General features: G+C 34.2%; 1 protein-coding gene across 3 annotated transcripts in view; it reads right to left on the bottom strand.

The window, feature by feature from the left end:
• Nucleotides 1–27,513, bottom strand: part of LEPR (leptin receptor) — an 89,421-nt gene that overhangs the window by 39,114 nt on the left and 22,794 nt on the right. For all 3 annotated transcript variants that reach the window (XR_004955220.1, XM_036234921.1, XM_016159145.2), the window contains exons 3-5: nt 17,291–17,366; nt 12,662–12,991; nt 11,006–11,129 (exon numbers count right to left, since the gene is read on the bottom strand). Coding sequence is in view for 2 of the 3 variants with exons in the window: in XM_036234921.1 (XP_036090814.1) it covers nt 11,006–11,129; nt 12,662–12,991; nt 17,291–17,330 (494 nt within the window). In the remaining variant the exon portion in view is untranslated. The remainder of the gene's footprint in view (nt 1–11,005; nt 11,130–12,661; nt 12,992–17,290; nt 17,367–27,513) is intronic.

Here is a 27,513-nt window from a genome sequence, read left to right as displayed (position 1 = left end):
ACAGAGAGTTGTTATTCCTGACTTATTAGTTTTGTTTTCTTTTAAGCTGCTCAGTCCCCTAAGTCTAAGCCTTACTGTACATGAGAAGACTTTGGGGTGGGAGTTGAGGTTAGGAAGGAGTATCTATGCCTCAACTTCCTGTCTTACTTGAGTTACCCCCATTCTGTCCATAAACTGCTACTGTCTTCTATCCAAACCACTCCATGCTTTTAAAAGAAATTAGGAATAGGGAGAGAGTATTAATATTTAGGCATGATCACTGCCTTTAGAAATCTTGTAGTCCTTTGGGGAGAAAAAAACTGTAAGTGATAAACATATAGCTTATGAGCTATAAAACCAAAGACATGTTAGGGCATTTTGTGAGCACGAGACTTCAGATGAGTTTCAGGTCTACCTTCTCACTGCGCTTCCATGTTCAGTGCTCATTTCGTTACATCCAAAATGCCTTATTATCACAAGATAAATTTCACTGTCATTACTGTCATTTTATATAGGGGATTAATGAAAACGGTAGTGGCCACGACTAAAGAATCCTTTATCTGTGTCTTGTTAATATATCTATAAATCAGAACATTAGAAAATTATGGAATTATTTCAAATAATTTTTTCCTTGAAGAAAACATTAGATATTTCATATTTATGAGAAGAGAAGTTTTTCCAAGTTTGTGTGAAACCCGGAATGCACCAGCCTTGTTACTTGCCAAAGTCAACACGAGTACTTCTTTTACCTTCTAAAAGACTTTTAAAAGTTTTAAATATTTATGAACATCAACTAATACTCTAAAAAATTGATAATTTTAAATTATAAGAATTAAAATAATCAAAATTTTAAAATAAGAGAAACATTGGCTTAAAATAACCAAAACTTAAAAATTTCTGAAATTCTTGAAAAATTTTTATGCAGTAAAATATAATATAGCTTGCCAACACACACACACACACACACACACACACAAACACACACACACACTCACGTGTGCACACACACACTCTGTGCCACTATTTAATCTCTCTATATATGTGAGTAAACTTTACTTGAAAGTAAAAATAGTAAACAAAACATTTGTCAAATAAATTTTAAATTTGGCTTCACAAATTTCACTATTTGGTCAATTTTTATATTTAGAAGTTAGAGTTATAAGTAGTATTGAAATTTCATTTTTGATAGACACAGTGGTTTATAAAAAGCATATTTACCTTCTGATATTTGGTCAAATTACTTGTTCCCAGAAAATTTTCCTATGAATGCATTTAAACTTCTCTAAGCAGAGATTTATACTGAATTATTATAGGAATAACACCAAATGGGTGCCCAAGTTTCTGATTATGACATAAAACAAGAGCAAAACATAGTAGACAAACCAATTAACAGCAATTAGAAAATTTAGTATAGCTTTGTATATTATTTAATCAAGTCACTTATTTTAAATCTCAGACCAGTAATCCATATGTTACCCAAAATATCTGCTTTGTCAATCCCAAATGATTTCAAAGACCAGTGTTTCGGATTAGTTTTATCATAAGAATCACCTGAAGCCCTTTTTTAAAATAGATTCCTAGATCCTCCATGAAGAATTCAGTAGGTCTAGGAATCTGTTTTTAATAAGTGTCATTGATCAGTGGTTCTCAAAGTCTAGTCCCGAAACCAGTAACATCAGCATCTCCTAGAACTTGACAGAAATGCAAATTACCAACTCCACCCCAGATCTCGAGAATTGGGTCCAGGTGAGAAGTATTGGCCTAGGTAAATTTTATCAAGGGGAAAAATTTAAGAAGCATTTTGTAAAATACAACATATTCTCAGATGTAATATACTAGAACGCAAATAGAAAACCAACAGACATGAGAGAAAGAAGAAAAAATGGGGAAAAAGAGAAATGAAAAACAAACAAATGGGCCTCAATGTAAATCAAGTTAACAATATAACCACATGGAGCAGAAGGAGAGGAAATCCTAATTAACTCTAGAACGTAGTATTTTGAACATCTAACCTTTAGCTTTAGAAAAGAAAAATAAGTCTAAACAAATATTACACTCTAGTTAATATATTTGTTTTTCACAGTGGTATGGGTTAGCACTTTCGAAACTATGTGTATTCTAGGACTGAGCAAATAGGTGATATATTGTAGGAAAGAGAAGCCAGGTTTCTCACTTCTGGAGAAAGGAGGGGAGGGGAGAGGAGAGGAGAACTGAGGAAAGAAGGAAGGAAAGAAAAGAAAAAAGGGAGGCTAGAATAGATCCTGTGCTTTTGGACTAGAATGGGAGACATTAGTATGAACACATGCTCTTAATATATGTATATCCAGAGAGATTTAGATATAAATATTTAGGTATATAATATATACACATCACACATGTATGGCGTATGTACATATGTTTAACTTGCTCTGTGGCTGAGAGGGCATAGAAATAATGCAACCCGAATAATAACTAGCATCTAGATCCCAGATGCTACTTTGTAAATATTATTCTCCAATAAAAAGGAATCAGGGCTCCTTGGTCAAATTGCTGCTTCCAGTGTTATAGCAGAAGTATAAAATCAACCTGAAACATCTTGCAGTGCTAGAAAATATGTCCTAAAAAAAAAAAAAAAAAAAAAAGATAGGGACACATCAAAAGGACAAAAGGACCAGCCTGAACAATTTCTCACTGGCCAAATTTGATACAATTTGAGAAGATAGCAACTGATTCTAGCCTATAAAATAAAATAAGAATCCATGAGCCCATTTTGATAGGAAGGAAGGAAGGAAAGAGAATGGAAAGTGTACTTCTCACAGATCTTAGCACTGTGACCTGCACACGCTAAATGCTTCTTGATTGAATAACACTATTCCTAAAATGTACCAATTAATATTGATCAGTTTTGTTTGCTTCACAAGTAATGCATTTTTAGTCTCTAAAAATTTCAGTTGTTTTTATATAATCGGTTTCTCTCCTCATCATATTCATGTTTTCCTTTATATCCTTGAGCATGTGGAGATTAATAATAACTGTCCCTGTCTGCAATTTCTAACGTCTCTGTCATTTCTGGGATCTCGAGAATTGGGTCCAGGTGAGAAGTATTGACTTAGGTAAATTTTATCAAGGGGATGTCTATTGACTGATTTTCCTTTTTCTCCTGGTTATTGGTTACATTTTCCAGTTCCTTCATATATGTAGTATCTTTTATTAGATGCCAGACATTGTGAATATTACATTTTTAAGTGCTAGATTGTGTTGTTTTCCTTTGAAGAATGGTAAACTTTTTTCTGGCAGTCTGTTAAGTAACGGGTACCAGTTTGAACCTTTTCATGCTTCTTTTTAAGTTCTTTTGGGGATAGTATAGTATAGCCTTGACTCTAGGGCTAATTTGGCCCCATTTGTAAAGTACGGTTATTATAGGGTTTCCACTGAATGTTTTTGATATTTAACAAGGTCTCTCCAATCTGCTTGATGGAGATTTTTATTCTTGGCCCTGTGTGACTTCTGGGAATTGTTTAGCTTATAGCTCCTGTTAATTGTTCTCCTCCTAGAAGATTTTCTTACCCAACATCATACATAGATTGGTATTCAGCCAAAGAGTCCAGGAAATGCCCTTAATAATTTCTGTGTACTTCACTGCTTCAATTACTCTGCCCCAGGAATTAAAGCCTCCTTATACTCTCTGAACTTTTATCTATAGCTCCTTGATTCAGCAATATTTCTGGCATCTGCTTGAGTTCCCCAACCTTGTGCCATGTTTTGGAAATCACTTCTAGCCCTGAAAGCCTGAGTAATAGAGGATTCATTTTATTTCCTTCCATCGGGAATCGTAGCTCTGTTCTGTCATTGCCCAGTATCTGAAAATAGAAGCTTCCTACTTTTTATCAAGTTTTCCAGTCATTTATGACAGAAGAGCAATCTCAGACCTTATTATTCCCCATGGTCAGAAGTCACTTTTGTTGACTTTTTATATTAACTTCTTAAGATATGATGTATTCACACAGTCTAAAACTTAATTTTCTTTAAAAAGGGAGTAGTGAAATGGGTGATTACTTGATGAAAATGTGTGATCAAGGAAATCCACGTTTTAAATTGGAGTTATTATGGAACATCTATCAACTGAGAGACAATCTTAAGGATGCAGGAAAGAAAAAGGATCATTACAAGAACAAAGTCTTGGAGTAGGCACCAGGGGATGAGACTCAACACCCATGAGAAAGGATTCACTTTAGACTGGAACACAAAGACTTCATCTAAATTAAAGAAGAAAAGGAAACTGTATGGCATTGACACAAGCAAGCTGGTAGATTCCGGTGAGAAAAGTCATCATAAGAAGACCTCCCCCAGCTCCTTTTCTCTTAGAGAAAATCAAAAGCAAGGTCATCAGCAGTTCTCTCTGGCTCTCTCTAAAGGAAGCTCACTGCAATGTTATAAGATGCCCTCTAAGGAAATTCACATGGCAAGGAACTGAAGGAGGAACGGACATCCTTAGCCTGATGACCTATGAGGAATGGAAGCCCAGGAAATGAGCTTGGGAACAGATTCTCATGAAGTTGAACCTTGAAATAACTGCAGACCTAGCTGATATCTTCATTGTAACCTTGTGCCAAACCCTGAGGCAGATGTCCCCAGCTAAGCTGCACCTGGATTCCTGACCCACAGAAACTGAGAGGTGATAAATGTTTGTTGTTTTAAGCCACTAAACACTGTGTAATTTATTATATACCATAGATAACCAAGGGACATGTTGGTACCTGGAAGTGGGATGCTGCCATAATAAATATCTGAAAATGTGAAAGTGGCTTTGGAACCAGACAATGGACAGTGGCTAGAAGGATTTAGAGAAGCGCGATAGAGAAAGCCTAAATTGCCTTGAACAGATTGTTAGTAGAATCTGGATTTTAAGGACACTGCCAATGAGGGAACAAAAGGAAGTGAAGAACATGTTATTAGAAACTGGAGGAAAGGGGATCTTTCTTAGGTAGTTGCAGAAAGCTAATTAACACATCCACAGTTACTGGACAGCATAGACTGTGCCTATTGAAGTGGGTAATCTGCTTCAAAAGATTTCCTTGAAGGTGTAGAAGTTGTCTTTTGGTTTCTTCTTGCTGCAAGAGGAGAGACATACCTTGAGGAAAGGGCTATTAAAGTAACCAGGACTTAAGAGCTATGAAATTCCCAGCCTCTCCAGATGGCAAAGGATGTTAAAATTTGAAAATGGCTTCTACCACCTTTTGCCTGCCAATACTTGGTGTAAAGAAGCATCCTTCATCCCCATTTCATACAACTTTGGATGCTACTACCAAAGGTAGTAGCCACTGAGGTGAACATGAGTGATTGGGCCTTGTGAGATAGGAGGCAAGGTTATTTGGGGAAAATATGCCCAGGTTACCAACAATCCTGAAAATGATGGATGTATATATAAATGCAGTCTTACTGATCTGACAGGTGTTTCATACAAGAAACTCCTTATAATTATTGAAGACCACACCAATAAGGAAAACACCTTTACTGTGATGTTTCTGAGTACTTCCAAACAGGTTAGATTTCTGTCATCATTAAGAGAACTATTTATTTTATTGTAAAGAACATTAAAATGGCCCAGTTGTACAAAAAAGAAAAAAGGAAAAAAAAGGCTTTCTAAGCCAAGATCAAAGAGAAGGCAGAGAAAGGCTTATCTCTAAGAGCTCTGTGGGCTTTTATCTAATGGCATGAACCTCAATAAGATTCACAGGAGGCCATGTGATCTTGGAGAATTACAGCAGAAACACTGATAGCTTATACTGAAAGGATACAAAATGAAACAAAGCCATTGGACTCCCAAAATTGTGCTGACCAGAAGCATGCTGAGAAAACTATTCAGCTGCAGAGATGTGCACCCTTTCATGAAAAAGAGAGCATGATGCAGAGGGCAGAACCAGGTGCCCAGAGGGAAAAGCCAAGAAACATGGAAAATTACTCCTGAAGTCGAGGTAATAGAGGGAGTAAGCCAACATGAGAGGGAGCAGGAGAGGTGGTCAAAGAGTGGGATCCTAGCAACTGAGATTACAGAAACATGCCATCAGTAATGACAAGGTCTAGAATATGTGCATGAGCATGGGTGAACTACGTGGAGTTAAAAAAAAAAAAAGGGAAAACAAAGCATTCAAGAAATTGATCATCCATATGGATATTGAAATCACCAAGAATGTTGACAAAAATAATAGTGAAGAGACAAAAGTAAAACTAGGTGTTACCAGTTACAAAAAAATCCGGACTCCCTAGATGACCCTTGCTTATTCATCCACATTGATTTCTCATCATTCCCCACCTTCCCAAAGCATCCACACAACTTTTCAAGTCCTCAAATGTCTATATGTGACTACAGGCCTTTGCAAATGCTCTTCACTCTATCTGGCTCATTCATCTGTGCCCCTCATAATCTAGGCAGATACTTCCAATATATGATCACCAAGCCCCTGTGTTTATTATATCACAGTATTTTCAAACTCTGTTGTTCTGTTCTTTGTCTTTACCATGAGCTCCAGGAGGGCAATGGCTGAGTCTCTGTCATTTATTATTGTTCCCCACACTTGACTCAGTGCCTGGTACACACAGTAGGCACCTCATGAAGGAAAAAGAGGATTTTTTTCTTAGGTCTAAGATGAAATGTCTAAAGCAGTTCCAAAACAGTGCATTTCTATGGTCTCTCCTTTTGGTCCTCTGACAAACAATATCAGAGCCCAAATAATGCTTCCTTTTAAGGGACATATTTATAGGGCTTTAAATATCTTATAAACATTAGAGCTTAGTTCTTTTATAAAAATATAATTATTTACAAAAGAAAACATTTGAATGATTTCTTTTGGGAATTCCCTAATGTCCAGAGAAGGTGATTTTGATTAAAAACTTTTTTATAGCAACCACCATTATAGATTTCTCGTCCCTGGAGTTCTCATTAGTTATGCTGGCCAGCTCTTCAATCTCAACCAGACTCTTATTCAAATTACTGGGAGATATATTGCCCAAAGATATGCACAAAAATAGAATTCAAGGCATAAATAGCATGTGACAATTGGTAAAATATACATGTTAACCAAATTAACCAAATCATACCAAGGAGAGAAAAACTAATATGGGGGGAAAAGAGACTATTTCTCAAATTGCATGCACTTATGACAGGTTTTCCTGTAGTAATATTCTTAGAAACCTGGGTTCAAAAATAAAAACAGGTCAAAAAAATCTGCTGAATTTTATCATATTTACAAGTTCAAAAATCTAATTAATTCATTATAATTTTCTCATTTTTCTGGGTCCTACCATTTAGGTGAATAGACAAATGAACACTCAGCTAACTAAAGTTAAAGGTTTCATTCAGCTGTGGCTAAGTCACTGTACAATTCTGTAATGCTCTGATATACTCATAGAGTATATCTTTTTCAGAAAGTGCAGACTTCAAGACATAACTACAGTCTATACATAATAAAACTGAAATCCTTAACAAATGGTCATAGAGTTTTAAATTTGAGCAGATTGCCCTAGCCTGCTGATAATATTTGAAATTCCCTCAAATAGGCATCCATTGAGTTTTTGATCACCATCCAAACTATTTAGGTCATGGTAGGAATATACTACATTGCAAAGGAATTCGTTTCTCTGAGCTAAAATCTATCTCACTCAATAAAGCAGGTAACTTTCTACCCCAAACTTCAAATATTTCATCTACCACAATGATTCCTTTTTTCTCTCAATAAAAGTTGAGGTGAGCCTCCATCAGTTTAAGACCAACCCTCTATCTGTGCTCTTTTTCTGTAACTTGCCTATTAAACTATTCCCTCTCTAACACATATCTTCAATAGGTCCTCGTCTATCATATTTTCAACTATTCTCTCTATACTGGGTCATTTTCCACAGACTAGAATCAAGCTCATTCTTCCCCATCCTTAAATGTCCACCCTTGGCCCTGCATTACCTTTATTCCTCTACCTTCCCTGCTTTACAACCTCAGCTAGGCTTTCTGGACCTCTAGAGATTTATATTTCAGACACTTCTGTTGTAGACATTTATGTAGGTTTCCTGGCTACCGAGCATCTGAATAGAAAATCTATCATTTTGTAATGCTGAAATACTGGCAGCTAGGGCACATTGGCACCAATCAGATATTCCCACTTGGGACACTGGCCTTAATGAGAATTGCACAAAGAAGCAGGCAGTAGCAGGGGCTTCTAGATTCATCAGTGGTGGCATCTGTTAATGAGCCTTCAGATGTGGAAATTATGATCACAGAGACATTCAATGTCCAGATGTTACAGCAACAGCACCCTATCTGGGCTACCACCAGGGTAACTTTACGATCTAGTTCAACATAAGTTGTAAATATTAACTACAGCCTGATAGTGAGTACAAAAATGAAGATGATGTCAGTTAAGCACATTTTCTTCCTTTTGTTGTGTATATTAACTGTATTTTCTATATGGAATATACAAAATATTTGCATATATTAACATGTTCTTATTTGTATATATTATTTGTATATTTGTATATATTAACTAATTTCCTCTCAATCTCCTCCTCCTTATTAATGTCCATAAGGGTTCTTGGTGGCGTTAATTTTACAATTTAGCATTTAGTTTCCAGAATACTCATTCAGGTGTGGCTGTGTGCCAAATGTAAGGAGCTATATTAATATTGCCCAGATCGGTATCCTAAATGTTATCCAGAAATGGATACAATGACAACTGGCAAACAGCATCTCCTCATTTTGGTATCTCCTTTTGTTCAAAGTATAGTTGCATCTTATTAAGTGAAAACATGAAGCGATAGGGAAGTCGCGGTTCAAGTATGTGTAAAAGGCATGTATGGATGCGAAGTAGCCAACAGGGTGAAGTATGCTGGTGATTAAGTTCTTGTCTCTCAGCTTCGAGTCCACTGCTTTCCCATGCTGCTACTGAAACTCTGCAAATCTCCTGAATTCCTGTTAAATTCTACCTATAAGGGGCGCTAGAAGGCTACAAGGCTGATGGAGGAAAAAGAGAGTTCATCCTAAATGTTTGTTTTGTTTGTTTTTGTTTTTATATTAGTTTCAGGCATACAGCACAGTGGTCAGACATTTATATAATTTACAAAGTGATCCCCCTGATTACTCTAGTACCGACTTGGCACTATACATAGTCATTACAGTATTAGATCCTAAATGTTTTGCTTCCTATTCATCACTGTAGCAAAGGCTCTTCACCTGGATAGCTATAGTTGGTTGCAGTACCCAGGGTCTTTTTGTTTTTCTTCCCACATTCTCAGGGAACCACAGTATGCCTCCTCAGACCCCACAACCCAAGGCCTCTGGCATCCCCTCCTCAAATACATGCATTCCAGCTCTGCAGAGTCGCTCCATCAAGTGCCTGAAGAACCAGTACCAACTCTCCAGAAGTCAGCTCTTCAGGATCCTTCCTCAAGCTTCCCTTTGTTCTGGCTAACTCTCTTTCCACTCTCTGAACCAGCTCTGGCCAGTCTCCATTACTTCCACATTGTCAAATTAATAGATATTATTCAGACTTTATTATATCTTTCTGTTCTAACAAAATTAACCACTCGCTAGGCCCGCCTTTAGACAATATTATTTTTTTATCAATAAGTTTTGGCTCATTAATATATTTCTGGAGGGTAAACTGACAAAATTTTCTAGAAAGCATTTTAGCAATATTGATTCAACAAATAATTTTTAAGCATTTGTGAGAATATTGCCAGTGAGTTCATTTATAGAGTTAGGAATGCTATTAAGCATATTAAGTGTTGTGTGTGTACATTTAGTAAATGCTACAGACAAGCAGTCTGACTCTAAAGTTTCCAGCTAATGCTGACCTTCTTCTTAATATCACCTGCCCGCATATTTTAGCTCTTATTCATCCCTAAATATACAACTTAGCTACCTTCTTCCTTAGGAAATTTTGCACCTCTCTTCTCTTTCCAGCTCTACGACATATCCCCATCTAAGGCTTCCTCACCAATCTTGTGCTCCCATAGTTTCACATGCCTACAAAATCGGTAACCACTAAAACTGCAACTCTGTACATACCTGTCCCAGCCCCTAGCCTGTGGGCAACTCAAGGGCAGAAATCAAAACTATTTTTTTTTTGACTGTTTAAAGTTTCTTTTTAAATTGTTTTTATTACGGTAAAATATACATAACATAAAATTTACTGTTTTCAGTGTACAGTTCGGTGACATTAAATACATTCACACTGTAGGGTACTCATCATCTGACCTCAGAACTTTTTTTCATCTTCTCAGAATGAAACTGTACACATTTAAGAACTTCCCATTAGCCCTCCCTCTAGTCCCTGGCAACCACCATTCTGCTTTCTGTCTCTATTCATCTTTATATGGAACGTTTCTAGCACATCGTCTCATAATGATATGGTCTAACCAACTGAAGGAGGCGAGTCTCTTTCTCCTTAAGCATCAAATAAAAGAACAAATGAGAAAGAATTTTAAAGAGTTCAAATTCACATAGAAATGGTACACATTATCACTGGAGTTATTGAAAAACTTGAAAGCTGTATTAGCTGTTAGAATTATAATTATATAGCTATTCGAAACCGACATATTGGCTCTCTATCCAGTACAAATAAATATTAAGCATCTATATTTTTAAGATAACAAAAAATCAAATCTGAGGAAAAAAATCTACCTGAAAGAGAAATAGAAAATAAATTTCCCCCTCCTCACTCAAATATTTAAGACCCCTGAATTGAGTTGACATTTTTTTTGGAATATATGCCCAGTCATATCTGCAATGTCTTGCTACCTGAAGCAATAAGAGGAGAAAAGAGGACAACTAATGGAAAAGAAGGTTGTATAAATATATATATATTTATATATATATGTATTTATATATAGTCGTTTACATATATATATGTGTAAATGACCTCCTTGAAATTTACAGAGATATCAAAGGAAACGTAGGGATAGGAGAGGTGTCACACCACACTTCTGTATATGAAAGCTCTTGCATTAAAAAAAAAAGGGGTGTCATAGAAATGTCCAAATTAATTTATTTGGTACTTACAGAACATATAAGAGATGGACCTTAAGGTCATAATTCTTGACAGAATTCTTAAATAATGACTCCATGTAACAGATGAATAATTTCAAATCCTCTTTCATCCAGCACTGTATGTTCCAGTTTGCCCCTGAATTAAAAATAAGCTACATTAAATCTAAAAAACATTCTGAACAACTCGGTGAAAGAGAAGAGCTAAATTAAATTTACCAGTGTTCTGATATAACTTCCATTGCCCATTCTAATAGAAAAAAAACAGGTTCTACCTAGTGGCATGTGTTTGCCCAAGTCATTCAGTCCCTTTGGCCTTCAGTTTCCTTTTTTGTAAAGTAAGAGAATGCAATTCAATTATTGCTTCTCAAACTTTTTTATACTGAACCACTTAAGCAGGACAAATCTTCAAAACTCATGTACCTCACTTTTCAAGAAAAAAGAGAATATTAAATATCAAATAACAAGCAGATTTGGAGTAGTATTTATATGTCTACTTGAACAATAAAGGTACCATTAGAAATACGATATATGTCTTAAATTCTTATTATTGTAATGTTACGCGGCTCTAAATATAACTGATAAAAGTTTATTTTACTGCACACTGAAAAATTGACCTGATAACAGAGATAAACTATTGATGATTTGTAATTTAGAAAGCCAAGAATAGCAACAATTGAAAAGTATGACTAACCTCAGACAAGACTAAAACTATCCTAAGGCAACACTAACATATTTCCCCAAACCTGAAGGATTTCTAGCTAGGAAGGCCTTTGCAGCACTCTGGAGCACTATGAAGTAAACAGCCTACTTGGCAAAATAATAAATGAAAATCCTCAGTAACCACAACTTAAACTAGTAATTTTAGTTATAAAAATTATACTCACTTAGAGGTAACTAGTTATTAACCTTTATTAAGGGACTGCTACAGGCATCTAGTGGTAGAAGCTAGGGATGCTGCTAAATATCCTACAACGCACAGAACAACCTCCTACCTCCCGCCCCGTCCCATAACCAAGAATTATCTGGCGCAAAATGTCAATAGTGCTGAGGTTGAGAAATTCTGATTAACCCTACATAGGAGTGCTTTACAATGTGTGCCTTTATTCTCCTACCGTGGGTCTCTTTATATTACCAAGTCAATAGAGTCTGTTCTATTAGCTCTTCCAGAAGCTTCGAAACAGTTTTGGTGTTTAGACTGCAGATTCAGCATTATTAACTACACTAGTTGCATCCAAAATGCATTATACTTAAACAACAGAAATTCCTGATTTAAAGTATATATTGGTTACATAGTGATTCTTTGCTTGGACAAATATTATTCACAATGCTTTAAAATTTAACTAATTTAGCAGTGGAATACTTTAAATATTTTATCTATTTAAAAAAATAAGGTGTGCTTTTGCTATTTTAAAGCAAATTTAGAAGACCGCAAGAAATGTATTTATAGGTAAAAAGAGTTATTTTATTACATTTTTATTTTATTTTGGGGGATATAAAATAATTTGGGCCTTATTCATTTGGTCGCATGAATAATATAAAATAATGATATGTGTTAAGAATCCCATCCATAAGATATCTATTTCATACAGGTTTCAGAGAATGAGAACTTTGAGAACTTGTTCAATACGGTTAAATGACAGCTAAATCTTGGAACATTAAAATACCTACCTATTTGTTGAAAAACTAAAGAATTTACTGTTGAAACAAATGCCTTCTTGTCAATGTTGTCTCCAGGTGCAGAGCAGTTTTTATCTTGTTCACTCCAAAAGCAACAAGGGAAAGTTGTTTTGAATGATAAGTTAGAAAAGTAGGTACCACTTGAATTAAATTTAGCTTCGACAACTGCCTCATAATGTCCACTCAAATTTGAAGTATTCTTTGAGATTCCAGCAGGCAGGAGGAGGTCATATGTTGTATTTGGTGGCATGCAAAACAATTTAAATCTCCAGGGAGTAATTGGATATGCCAAGTTAAACGCCGTTATCACATAAATAAATTCTGTTAGGACACATAGAAAAACAATTTATCATTTTGACTAAAACATAAATAGAAAGTACCTAAGATTAAACCATGCAGCATTCAGTAATAATTATTTAGCTTTTCAAGTGTTTGCTCAGTGCCTAATGCACAACTTTGCACTTTCACTGTATATCGCATTACACTTGAGAGGGTGTGCTTATTTACAGAGATAACTTCACTCTCTAGCATTTCTTTTTGGACATTTATGCATCTCTTTTTGGACATTTATGCTTCCTTTTCCTCATGAATCTAACATATTTATATTGTTATAAAAGAAAATTATAGCTAAATATTTCAATTGCCTTTTCTAAAAATATATTCTAATGAACTCTAGCACAAATTAGAAATATCTGGATGTGCAATTACATAAACAAATATTAAAGTGCCGTTTTAATATTTCTTACAGAGAACACCACCAAAATGTTAACAGTACTTTCATTGAGAACTTTAGAAAGGGTTTGTCTTCAACATCAGGACAGCTGGATAATCTCCTGACTCTGCCCATAATCCTCCAGATATATAACTGCACATAAGACATGCCCTTAACGCACTCTTAAAGAATCGATGAAGTGACACACTTGTTACAGGAGACTTCTATTGCTGATTAAAGACATATAAAAATTAAGAACAATTACATAATCCTGTGCAAAGAATCCTCAAAAGCGATACTTGTTTAATAACTAATTGTTTGAAAACAAAATAAATAATTATCTCTTTGACAAGTTATCCAAATAATCCAACAGTTATATTACCTCTTATATAAACTAGTACAGAATCAAAATTCTGAGAATTTTTTATGGATTTATATGGAATAAATGTTTGAAAGATTAAGGTTAATATAAAATTATAAGAAAATTAAAATTTTTTAATCAATTCACAACTTTAAATTATAAAAATAATACATGTAAAAATATTCAATTAACATATAAGTAATGACCATTAACAGTTTGGTTTCTAAACCTTTCTATAATATAAATTAAGATACATAATTATCTCATGCAAAAATTAAGGCAAAAATGATTAACATGACTGATATTATTTTGCTCACAGCGATAACAATTAGCTACCATAACATCACCAGAAGTAAATCTTCATTGCAATTGTGTTCCTTTGTCTTTTTAACACATTTCCAAAATCAGACTATCTCAATGAGAAGAAAACAAGTTATTTCTTTGGTTTTACAAAACCATGAATATGTTATGGTACTAATTAAAAGTATTATATTTTCTAGCTGCACATGGAAGATTCAGTTGGCTGAACTAAAATTAACTTAAATTTCTCAAAGAAGTATTTGAAATTTAAAATGTAATAATGAACATGATCGACATGGCAACTATTGAATCAGTTTAATTAAAAGATGATTCTATTCTGTTTACGCTCCTTTAAAAATAATATTTCTTTCCCTCCAAATGAACCCTAAACAGTAAGGAGTCCAGAATTTGCATCTGAAAACATGTTATCATGGTAACAATATCCCAGGAACTTTTCTGATTCACAAAACTAATCAAACCACAAATCACTTGAAAAGCAAATGTGAAACATTTAAGGGAGCCTAATAAAAATTAAGTAATGTAACAGAGAATGCTTATGTTATCACTTTTTGATAGTGGCATAGGTTTTGTTTTGTTTTATTTTAAAATGGCAACATTGGAGTTATGCTGGGTATTTTCTGTAAATATAAAGATGGCTAAAATGAGAATGAACAGTATGTACAATAAGAAAGACTTGTAGAGAACCTCATAGGAGCACCGTTAGATTCATGTAGACAAGGAGATGCTCAGAACTAGTTGAACACATAGGTAATGTTTACTAGAAAAAAAGTGGTTTTTATTAAACATAGCCTTACTTTAATTTCAAAAACTTGAAACAATAGAAATTAGATGATTTTTTTTTTTTAAATCAGAATAAAACTAGAATGCCGTAAACAAGTAAGAATTGTATGCTCAAAAGTCATCAGCAATGTACGACTAATTTCAAAGAGAAACTTGCTATGATTCAGGGCAGTTAAAATCACAAGACATTAAAAGCACATCTGTAAGCTTTCTCTTGAGAATATTCCTGCAAGAGAAAGACTAGTATACGTTTAATTCTGAAAGTATTCTGGTGTTGTTCAAGATGGAAATTTCCAAGGTATACACCATCTCCTGACAATAATCCTTTATAACATGATATTGTTTACCAGAATTATAATGCAAAATAGCATTTCAAGTGGCATCTACCTTCCATATGGGAATAAACCCATCATTTTGTGTCACGGTCATTTATTTTCAGTATTACCAAGTAAATTGTGCCTTGATACACGGAATTAAGTTTCCACTATCATCTTGTAACAGAGTGAAATAAATGCTGGATTTCTCTGACACCATCTTGTTCAAGCCTACATTGTTTCCATGGCCTTCAGGCTAATAGCTCTTGCTTTGTTTTGCATATAAACATGCTAATCATTACAGGAATTCTGCTTGCAGCTTGAGTTTTACAAAAAAACAGCCCTTTCCACTTTCCCTTCCCTTGATTAACTCAACTTTCTTAAGATGAATTTGAGGATTAGACCTCCCTTCTCAGTGGGTGCCTTCTCTTATCAATAAACCTTTCTTTACTCCAAACTCTGACCTTTTGAGTTTTGGCCTTTCAAGGCATCGGGCACATGGACTTTGGACTGATAACAATCTGATGTACATACATTTGAAATTTAATAATGCTACATTTGCTAAATAAAATTAAAACATTTGAGTATCATTGTATCTTGTTTCTAAGTATGTATAAGGGCGTTAATGTGCATATATAAATTATGTGCACCATAAAAGAAAATGAAGTTAAAAAGCAAATGATGGGCAGAGAGAAAAATTTGCAAACCATCATAAATTGTTAGGGTCCCTCATGGTTAACCTTATGAGTTAACTTGTGGAGGCCCACAGGGTAATGAGAGATTTGATCAAATATTAGTCTGGGTGTGCCTTTGAGGATGTTTCTGAATTAATATAACTTGAATCAGTAAACTAAGTAAAGTAGATTGCCCTTCCTTATGTAAATATGCCTCTCTAATCAATTGGAGACCTGAACAGAACAAAAATCCTGAGTTAAAAGGAACTCCTACTGCCTGACTGACATCAGTTTTTTCCCTCCTTTGGCCTCAAATTGACATCAACTTTCTTGAGTCTCAAGTCTGACAGTATTCAGAATAGAATTTATGCCATCGGCTCTCCTGGGTTTCCAGTTTACCAAATCCAGACCTTGGGACTTCTCATCCTCCATAAAAATGTGAGTTAATTCTTTATAATAAATATTTTCCTAGATATATATATAAAAAGATAGATAGATATCCTAGTGGTTCTGTTTCTGTGGAGAACCCTGACAAATGCTACAAAGCTAAATATCTATTACATTTTAGAAATTTCTAAAATCATCTAAGACCAATAAAATCCAACAAGCAAATAGTCAAAATATATGAATTAGAAAATCACTTAAGAAATATAAATAGTAAATAAACAGTATCAGACTTCATAAATAATCAAATAATTAAAACTAAATGAGATGCCATCTTTTGCTTATCTGATGGCAAAAAAATAAAAGAATGATAATATGCACCTTTGGCAGGAATGCAGTGGAATAGCACTCATATGCTCATGTTCAGATGGCAAATGGTACAAAGCTCTGTGGAAAAGATTTCACAGTATCTATCAAATTAAAAAATGTGCATGCTATTCAATATAAAAAAAACCCTCTGTAGGAATTAATCTACAGAAATATTCTTCTAAATACATAAAGATATATGTATATGGATTTCAATGCAGCATTATTTGTTATAGAAAAAGAAATGTCTATCAGTGGGAAATTGGTCAAATATATTAACAATTTAAGGTACATGCAACCATTAAACAAATAAATACATCAGTATATACTGGAAAAAGCTGTCATGATCAATTGAAAAGCTGTTAAGTGGAAAAAGAAAAATGCGGAATACGCATAGACCAACTCTATTTTTGTAACTATAGATGTGAAGTGTGTGTGTGTGTGTGTGTGTGTGTGTGTGTGTGTTATAGTTCTGGAAGGGCACATATTAGGTTCTTTCCAAGAGTTGGAAATGGTTTTTATTTTCACACTGTTTTCAGAGTGTCAGAAAGAGTTTTCAGTTTCAAACATATACTTTTGTTCAGTGAGCATGAACATGAGAATTCCTAACTGGAAACAGAGGAAATTCTGTTAGCCAATAAAGGGAATAGCATTCCAAGGACAAAGTCTCTACATTATATATGGACATCTAAAAGGCAAATAACTTACCCCAATGTAACAAAGCCACGTAGAATTTTTTACAAGTCATCTTACTTTAGGGAAGTACACCTGAAAAACAGTAAATCTAAAACAAATACGCATACACAAAAAACACAATACCCCCCCCTCAAAAAACACCCAGAAACCTGACATATATACAAGCTATCTGTGAAAAACATAAAAAGATATAAATAAGTCTTTAAATTTTAAATATCTATAATACTCTGGGTCAATATCAGAGAAGTATCTTACATTAAAGTATAACTCTAAGTTTATTACTGTGCACATGCTATTTTACAAAATTAAAACAAGCCACATACTCATATGCTACATAATCAAAAGATCACCCTTATCTTTCCTATGATTCTACAAACCCAAATGGTTATAATATAGTAATGACCATATATTTGTTTCCAATAAAGAGGAAGAAATTTCCCAATATGTTTTGGAAACCTACTGTTTATTTGCAGATGAGGTTATATTCACACTGGAGAGTTATCAGAATAATTCAAGGAAAGCTGGATGGCTGAATATATCTAAATGATAGAGTGACTTTAGAGACAAGCTTTCCCATGAATTCTACTCAATTTGAACCATATCATGAATAAAATTATTTGTACTAGTATGTCATGAAGTAGAATGCTAGTATTATTTTAATATATCGATCTTATATTTGTAATAACACATAAAGACTTGATATTCCAAACTATTTTTATCTAAAATTAGGGATTCAGATCACTATGTGTAAATTAATCTGAGGTAAAAAGCCCTGAGTTAGGTGTCAGGAGTTTTGGGTGCCAGTCTAGGCTCTTTCACTAATCCTCTATAAGACACGGCATGTCAGGTTCCTCATCTACAAATCAGACTGGTGGATGGATGGTCTCTACAATCCCTTTCGGAGCTTCCCATAATCTTGGGAGATTTTATTTAAAAATATTAGTCACATCTTCACCATAAAGAATATTATTAAATATTAAATGAGAAATATATCTCATAAGACATATCTGAGAATTTGGTACCATGTGATTAGCAAACAAAAATATATTTCTTTAGTTCACAACTTAATGACTCATAAGAAGAAAATGGATGTGTATAAACATTGTGCAGTCTGGTAAATTTGTTTTTCAGACTACTAGTTTTTCAGCAAAACTTGGGTTCTTTATACATTGACATCATAATGTTTCTTTAGGATTTCTAAAAATTGGTTCTGTTTAGAATCCTCATTAGCTAATCAGATGAAATGTGTGCAAATTCTTCCTAGTTTTTTACGCTACCTGTTTCTGATATAAATTTTTCTCATAAAATAAACCCAAAAGCAAGTTTCACACTTAGGATGTGTTATACATACAACATACCGCTAGACTAAGCGTTTTAAATGAACTGACTAGTGACTAGTCATTTAGTCCAATAATTGATTTGGCTCACTTTTTAAGTTAACTGAATATTATATGCTGAGTTAAGTGACAAAACAGATGAGTTGTTTTTCCTTACATAAGACAATCATTCTTCTATTTAATGTTCCAGGAAAAACAAACTATTCTCAAGGTTTAATATTTTGCAGTCAGGTTTTGCTCTTATCTAACAAAGAAACAATTGCAAGTATGAAAAAGGCATAGACACAACCTTGAAGAGAGTGTGAAAGGTGGAACCTTCCATAGACTAAAAGCGATAAATACCCTCTAAATTGCACCAGAAAGGAATCTAAGGAGGTTTACAAAAACACAAATAATATAGAAAAAAGGTCACAGAAAATTTTAAACTGTGAGGAAAAAATATGCAAAGTGGAAAATAATGGTAAGGTGACCAAAATAGTCTAATATGTAAAATGACATTAATTCAAATACACTTCTTAAGGGGGAGTTATTAATTTGCTTTACGCTTTATCACACTGAAATTGTTCAATTATAAATTCAGAGTACTTAAAACCAACTACTTAAGGGAAATGCACAAATAATCCTAACGTTAAGAACAGAAAGAAATTTTTCCTAATTTTATAACAGGTAACATCCTCATGAACATCCTAACAGTAGCAGAATTTCAAGAGAATTTCAAAATTTGATAATTTCTCACCCCCACAATTACCAATATCCCATTCTAAGACACCATGATCTCTTTCCTTGAAGATCAGAAGAGCCTCCTAACTGGTCTTACTGCTGCAGTACTCACTCCTCAATTCGATCTACTCTGAATGCAGCCATTGAGAGTGGTCTTGTTAACACACAGGTCAGATCATGTCTCTCTTTCCCAAAACATGGCAGCACTCCTCTTTTCACTCAGAGTAAAAGTCCAAGTCCTGTTCAGCACTACGAGGTCCTCGACCTCTGTTCCCTCTCTGACCTCATCGACCACTGTTCCCCGCTATGCTCAATCACCTTCTCAGAAGAGCCTTCCCTGACCAGCCTATCAGAAATTTTAACACCATCCCCACCTAAACATGTCACATCTGCTATTTTGCCTAATTTGTTTCTCGTTATTACTCAACACTGATGTGAATATGACCTGTTAATTTTCTTGTTTATTGTCTCTCTTCACTAGAATGTAAATACCAGATCAAAGGATTTTTTGGCTATTTCCTTTTCACCATTATATCCTTCACACATAATAGGTACTACATATATGTTAACTGAATGCATGAGTGAATGGCAAGATATGACCCTTTCTTGAAATATTCTTAAAAATAAGCTGGTGGCATCACATCAAGACAAAACTGAATAAAAGCAATCTTTAAAAGAGGCTTTCTAATATCATCAGGTTCGGCTCCTTGAGAATTTGGCTTAATACCAGAGAGAATTTCAGAATGGTAATTCTAACCATTTTTGGATATGGACCTTGTTGAGAATTTGGTGAGAGCAATATACCAACCGCCAGGAGGAGGCACATACACCCAAAATTAGGGCTATAATTTCAAAGAGTTAACCAACTCTCTGAAATTTACCCAAAACTCCCAGATTAAGAACTCCCAATATAGATAAATAAACGGAGTGCTTGTTCCTCAGGCAATCTTCCACAAGTGTAGCTCCATGAATTGAGCCATTGATAGACAATAAGCCTTGAGGAGTTTGAGATAATACTGTCTAATATTCCTCTGGAATGCAGTCATTCTATGTCGATAGTTAAAAAGAGTGTCTTGTTGGAAATACTTGAAGAAATCTTTATAACATATACAAAGACTCATCCATAGTCTGATCTAAATGATGCACCCATGATACCTGGTGGTGCAGGCAATAATTCAATTTGTATAACACACCAAATGCCATGCATTAAACACATCACTGACTTTTAGTTATTTCTATAAACTTTAAACAAAAGGGAAATTAAAATCTATATTCTACTAAATTATAGTATGGATTTTCAGAAGAAAATAAGACTATTTAACTTCTATCATAGAGAATTCTTTGTGTTATTTTTATGTATAAAATTCTACTTAAATATGGAACAGAAGAGTCTCAATCAGTGTCTGAATGAGTGATTGGAGAAAGAAAATTATTTACAACTTGCTCTAATGATCTCAAAAAGTCTCTAGGGTTGTAGAAAAGTTTGTGAGTAAGAAAAGCCAGTTTGACAATTCTGTTGCCTTGATGAATGAACTGAATAAACTCCATTTGCCACTAATTTTTTCTTTTATGTTCTGCTGGAGAAGCTATATCTATCTTTTGCTTAAACAATAATATTTAACCATTTTATTTAAATATAAAATTAAAACATTATTTCTTCAAGGGTCAAAAATTTAACAAAATAAATATAACCTGGTCTATTTCTAGTAACCTTGTTGTTTAAAGTATGTTGACTTTCATGTCTTCACTTAGGATAGAAATTAGTTGTGTTATTCCCATCAAGTAACTGTTAAAGACTTAAATTATTTTTGAAATTTAAAAAATATATCATCCTCATCATCCTGATATGCAGAGGGTAGGCTATGATTCATAGACATAGCTGACATGAAGTTAACAAAACTGAGTCAGAATAGGCATCTTACCTACAAAGTTACCTAAAAATCCGTACATAAATCAATTTATTTAAATATTAACTGAATATTTGGTGAAGTGTAAGTTACCACATAAGGTACTAGATATATATAAAAATTAATAAGAAATCATAATTCACTTTAAGTAAAGAATCAGAATGAATAATCATACTTGTGATTGTTTCTTTTATGACTTTTTAACATGTCAAAGTGCTATAATGCCAATATGAATAAAGTTACCTTGGGACTTTGGATTTGAGATGGCAACATGAACAAGTAAATTAACCTTCTCTTCCTCCTTCATTTAGAATTACAGTAAAGTAAATCATATCAACCCACTAGAACAGAGAGAATGAGTTGACAAGCAGCAAAAAGATTTAAACAAACTTCTGAAAGATGAACCAAAGATTAATGAAGTAAAATGGAATAGCTACCTAGGATATTTCGGGAAGGAACTGTCAACAATGAGGAAACAAATTTACTTGGCCAAACCCTGGAGAGGTTCTGAATGGTACAGGGCAGAAAGGTGATTATGTGTGGCTAAAAGAAGGGACATTTTTGTCTATGTATGTAACATCTGACTTCTTCATCCCCTTACAGACACATCACAACAGGCAAACCTAGTTCCCTTTAACTGGCAGGGGAGTGATTTACAAACAAATGAAAATAACTCTAGTATAAGTAGAAAAGGAATTTATTAAAAGTACCTCACAGAACCTCAGCAATGGCCAGAGAACCTGACTAATAATATATGCAGCTGAGAAACACACCCAAAATCTCATACAGACTTCTCTAGAAAAGACGCCCTGCCACCCCACCAAGACACTGCATTCGTATAGCCTTGCCACCAATGTGGTAAAGACCTTATACCTGCCATTTTAGGGGATGGGCCTTCAGTGTAAATGGCAGCTCCTCAATAAGTGCTTGAATGAAGCCTATCAGTTGGCAAAAACTAATTATATGCACGAAATTCACATTCTTCCTATTTCTTCACTAATAGCCTTGTTGATTGGAGACATTAAGACATAGAGCAAGTCTTGAGTATAACAGAAAATCTTGTAAGAAGCAAGACAAAAGAAAGCTTACCACAGCAGATACAGAGATAAATCAAAGAAAAAATGTTCATAGTATCCTCAGAGACATTTCAGAAGACTTTGCATTCAAAAATTCAAAGACTGTTCTAACAAAGGAATAATCAGAGGAAGAAAGAGCTTTGGAAAATTAAATGCATAATTGTAAAAATTTTTTTCAATGGAAAGTTTAAACAAAATTTGCATAATTAATTCCTGCCCAAAGTAGGGGCAGGGTGCAACAGAGAAAAGATACTTTAAAAAAGGTCACGAGATCTAAACTTAACCAATAGTATTTCCAGAAAAGGAGAAAAAATAATAATCGATAAAATTTTATGAAAAAATTTCCCACAGAGCTAAGAAGAGACACAAATCTTCAAACTGGGGGGACAGGGGCGGGGAGCGGGGAGAAGTCTATCAAGTTCTAAAAAGGAAAAGAAAATAATCCAATCTATTCCTAAATATATTATTAAAAAATTGCAGAACGACAAAGAAGATAAGAAGTTTCCTGAGAAGAATACACCACTAAAGGAATTGAGAAACAGAATGGAAACAAGTGTTTCAGACCAAAACACTGAAAGCTAGAGGACAATCCAGTAATTCCTGATGGAAAATTACTTATAGTTTAAAATTCTATTAGCCAAACAAGTATCAAAGAAAAACAAATATAATTTCAATGACTTAGAAAATTTATATCCTAAGAATCTTTCTTAGAAGTACCTTTGCAATGTATTCCAGCAAAAGAGGAGTAAACCAAGAAAGAAGAAAATGTAAATTCAGGAAAGCATGACTACAGCTCAGTTGATGGCTCTATAGACTTGAGAATGACCAATACGAATAATAGCTGGAATACAGACGGAGGAAATGGAGTCAGCATGGTACATAATATAATTCTGATGCTGCAGAAAATAAAACAAAACCCAGAATAACACAAGGGAAAAAAGAAGTTGTAGTTCAAAATTGAAGCTACTAGTCCAAATCTGAATATGAGTTCAGTGGTCTTCAAAAGGAATTAGATTCCAAAGAATAAGGAGAAAGTAAAAAACTGAAAATTAAGACTATAAAGAAGGCCCACATATCTTTCTCAATAATAAAAAATAAAATTAACTGAAAAAGCCTTACAAAAGTCCTGTCCTAAATATGAACCAAAATAAAATACAGCATAATTTTGATCAAATGCTAAAGAATCCATTGTTTAACAACTAAAAAATAATTTATTTACAACACACCCCAATTTATTGATTTTTCAACTTTCTGGCTCAATCAATAGACAAAAACGAAAGATTTAATTACTTATGATACAAAATATAAAATATTATCAATATTTGTGTACAGGTGTCAAAATTTGGGTAGTATAATTGTGTAAATAGAGATAGGGAGAAAGCAAAGGGTGAAATATACAAACCTCATGACAGGGAGTCAAGAGAAACTAGTGAATGGAACAAGAAATAGTGGTGGCAATTACTAATGTAACCAATAAAAGAGCTCAGAAAATTAATGTAATTATATTTGGAGGAGGAAAAAGAAGGTGAAACTAGTAGGCTAAATTCTCTTTTACCATGGTATTTGTTCAAAGTTGTTGAGGAGGGGAGGGGAAGGGAGGCAAAAGAAGAAAAAGCAGTCAGTAAAAGCATATTATTTAGCCCTAGAGAGGTAGTCACGGGTTTAAGAACCAAAACCAGAAATGGTTCGTTAGTTGTTCCCAAGGTCAGGACTGACACAGTGAGGACAGTATGTCAGAGGACTACTGTTTTTTATTACAGTAAGTTTTTGTAACCATGTGCATGATTTATTTCCATGCAAAATTATTATTCAGTACTTTTAATTGAAATGCTATGAAATTTCAGGAAAAAAAAATAGCTACTAATAAAATCCTAAGGAACAACAAAATCTTCATAGAAGTAAAATTTTAGTTGAATTCTAAGAAATACCAAGGAAGAGAGTAGTGTCGTATTTCTTCCATTTTAAGATTCGCAATATTTTAACACCTGACATCAGGATCTTTGTGAAAATCAGTGTCATCTTATAATCACTGTTGGCCTGGTAGCAGCTGCTATCCAGTTGCCATTGACTGCATACATACAAACTGGACACTTTCCTCACGACAGACTGTACAATTTTAACCCATCGATATTTTGGTTAACAAACTATTAAATACTTTAAAAAACCATTTGATGAAATAATATGAGCCCTCGGTGTTGTCCAGAAACCTTATGTTGATCTCTTATGGTAAGATCAATAAAAACCAAAATAAAATTTGCAAAATGGTTCAACCTAGGTAGGAGGAGATCTCAGAAACAATAAAAAAAACATTTTTTTTTATGAAGTGCTATGTCACAAATATTCTTGATAACCCAGAGTAGGATATTGTTTGAAAAAATATTAACATCAACAGCATTGAGTTGAAAACTGATTCAAGAAAAACCAGATTCTGAATATGAAAAATAATTCTTTAACCAATTTCTTTGATTTATACTTTTATTATGAAAGTGATGAGTTAAACAAAAATCTTTACTTAAATAGTTCTAAAAAAGTTCTCTCTGTAGGTATAAAATAAAAATTCTAAAGTATGAAAAAGCATTGTATAATAGTTAAATAGGCAGAATTTTTCTTTCTTAACAGTACAAAAAGATGGTTTATCTTAAAAATCCATGATGTCTAGGTTTAAAGAATCACAACTACCTAGAAACAGTGACAGTTAGTAGAAATTACTTCTAGCTTAGGGGAATCATAATTCTAGCTTAGAGGAGTGAAGATTTAACTTCCCCTTTGAAGATTGAGGAAGATATGAAGCATATTGTAAGTATCACAAAAGAGATTCCCACAGAATTTATGATCAGTAAAAACCAAGATCAGCCAAAAGATACCAATAAAAGACAAAAAGAACTCCTATGTGAGAAAAGATTTGCAAATTTAAAATCAAAAGACCAAGAAGCCACTTGCCCAGATGACTGCTTCTTATAGAAAGAACATTTTTATATCCTGTTTGTTCTGCCTGAAAATTTTTTCTCCCCCAAATCATACCCGTGACTAGTAGTGTTGTTGCAAGATACCCAGGTCACTAGAGAAATACCCAGCTACCACCCAGGTAGGTCTAATATGATAAGTATGTCATAATTCTAAGCGATAACATCTTAATAATATAACAGCAACTATAATTATTGGGAGCTTATAATGTGTGTGTCAGTATGCTTTCTCTCTGTTTACTACATGTGTGTGTTTATCTATGTGTTTATATTTAATTTTCTCTTTCATCTCTTAAACACTGACCAGTTTGGTTCAGAAATTTTGTTGGTGCATACAGAAATCTAATTGTTCTATTATCTCGTGTTTATAGTTTCTTAATTTTCATAGATTTAGACACCCAAATAACAGATGTTAGTTAAAATAAAATGAGAAAATATAATTCCGAGAAAATCTAAGTTGCCCTATGCCTTCGCATAACAGATATTTAGTAACAGCTGTTCTTAAACATGAGTCCACATTTTTAAAGCCTATTATAATGCCATTATAGAAGCTCCTGAGAATCTCTAGTTGGATCAAACCTTTAGCTTTTATTTAGTACAAACAGATAAAAGTTATACGTTCCCATAAACTTTATAGAAATTATTGGCCCAGGAGTAGAGCCCCGCCCCCTCTCTCCACCTACCTTCCCTCCCTTACTCTTTCTCTTTTTTCACTCACTATTATACACACATGTATACACACTTATGAGTCTGTACTGTTTCTGGATTTTTCTCCACTAATAGGTAAAGACTTTAAAATTGATATTAATACCACAACTTCCCTTTAGAGTCTCCAGTTAGGTCATTTTCATTTGCTAGTCCATAGTACTCTAGTTTGATTTAAAGAGATCTATAGGATACCACAGATTTTTCTCAAATAGTTCTCAAATGCATGACTCTCCTTCAAGATCATCCACAGTCCACCAGGCAATGACTACCCACAGCTCTGTTCTTTCCTCAGCAAATATTCACACTATGCTAAGCAGAGAAATAACTGTAACTCAGCTGAGTGGATTACCTAACCATTTCAATGGCCAGGCAAATACTCTCCCACACTAACTGGAAGTAGACTATATTCACTTTGGGGGAGACTTTATTTGGTACCAAAAAAAACTGTATAATTGAGAAGACTCTAGCCTACTAATTTTAAGAAAGAATAAGTGATTTCTGACTTTTATTTGGTGAGAATCAATATCCCCCAAAATTTCACATAGCCTACTTTAAACATATTAAATGTTTGCAATTCTGAAGAAGATTTGAAACTTCCAAGTTCATGCCACTTAAATTTGACAATGATTTTTTACTACATATCCAGCATTTCTGAGTCTGATATTTCTTTAAAATAATAAAATTCACTAGAAAAATGTTATAATGACATTAATCACATCTTTGAGCTTGGTGTGACCATAATGTAGATTCAGGGGGTACAAAAGTAGATATATTTAGTTTTCATGTTGAAGCCAACAGGAAGTATGAGGATAATCATAACTTAGAACTATTGAAAAAAGTGTGTTTTATATATATATATATAATATATATATAATTATTATATATATTATATATATATATATATAAAACAACCTCTCCCCACCAATAAAACCCTACAGAAGCAGAAACAGAATTCAAGAGAGTCACTCTGCAGCAGCTGACCCTGTCTGGCCATTTGCTGCTAGAACAAGTTCGTTCCTGGCTGCCCTTCTCCCACCTCAAGGACTCTCCAGCTAACATCATTTTTTTCATAGCTTGCCAACCAATTAATGTTCTTCCTTATATCTGTAGCTGTGTAGGAATGACAAGACTATATAAAACTCCCCAGGTCTCCCAATCCACACAGGCAACAAACTTTGGCTAGCACCTGGCAGGCACTGTGGGGAAATCAGTTGCAGGCAGACTTCTGCTGCCTACAAGATCGTAATCCTACATGAGGAGATTGCAAGGGTCTACGGGACCCAAAGAGTAGCTGGTCTCACTGTGTTCTGTGACTACAGTGGGACACAGAAGTTGCAGCAAAACCGAAGCTGTATTGGCCTGATGGTCCTTGTCTCCCTGAGATCCTGCTTCACCCAAGGCACAAAGTACCTGCAGCCCATTGACAGACAGCCTCCCCTGCCCTGCTTTTCTCTGGGGTTGTACATTCTGCACAGGCAACAGACCTTGGCGAGCACAGTGAACGCATTTTGGGGAAAACAGTTG

This window comes from Rousettus aegyptiacus, unplaced genomic scaffold (assembly GCF_014176215.1).
Source record: "Rousettus aegyptiacus isolate mRouAeg1 unplaced genomic scaffold, mRouAeg1.p scaffold_m13_p_1, whole genome shotgun sequence".
In the NCBI taxonomy this organism is placed as follows: domain Eukaryota; kingdom Metazoa; phylum Chordata; class Mammalia; order Chiroptera; family Pteropodidae; genus Rousettus; species Rousettus aegyptiacus.
The sequence above is the reverse complement of the archived record's forward strand: the minus strand, read 5'-3'. Positions and strand labels throughout refer to the sequence as shown.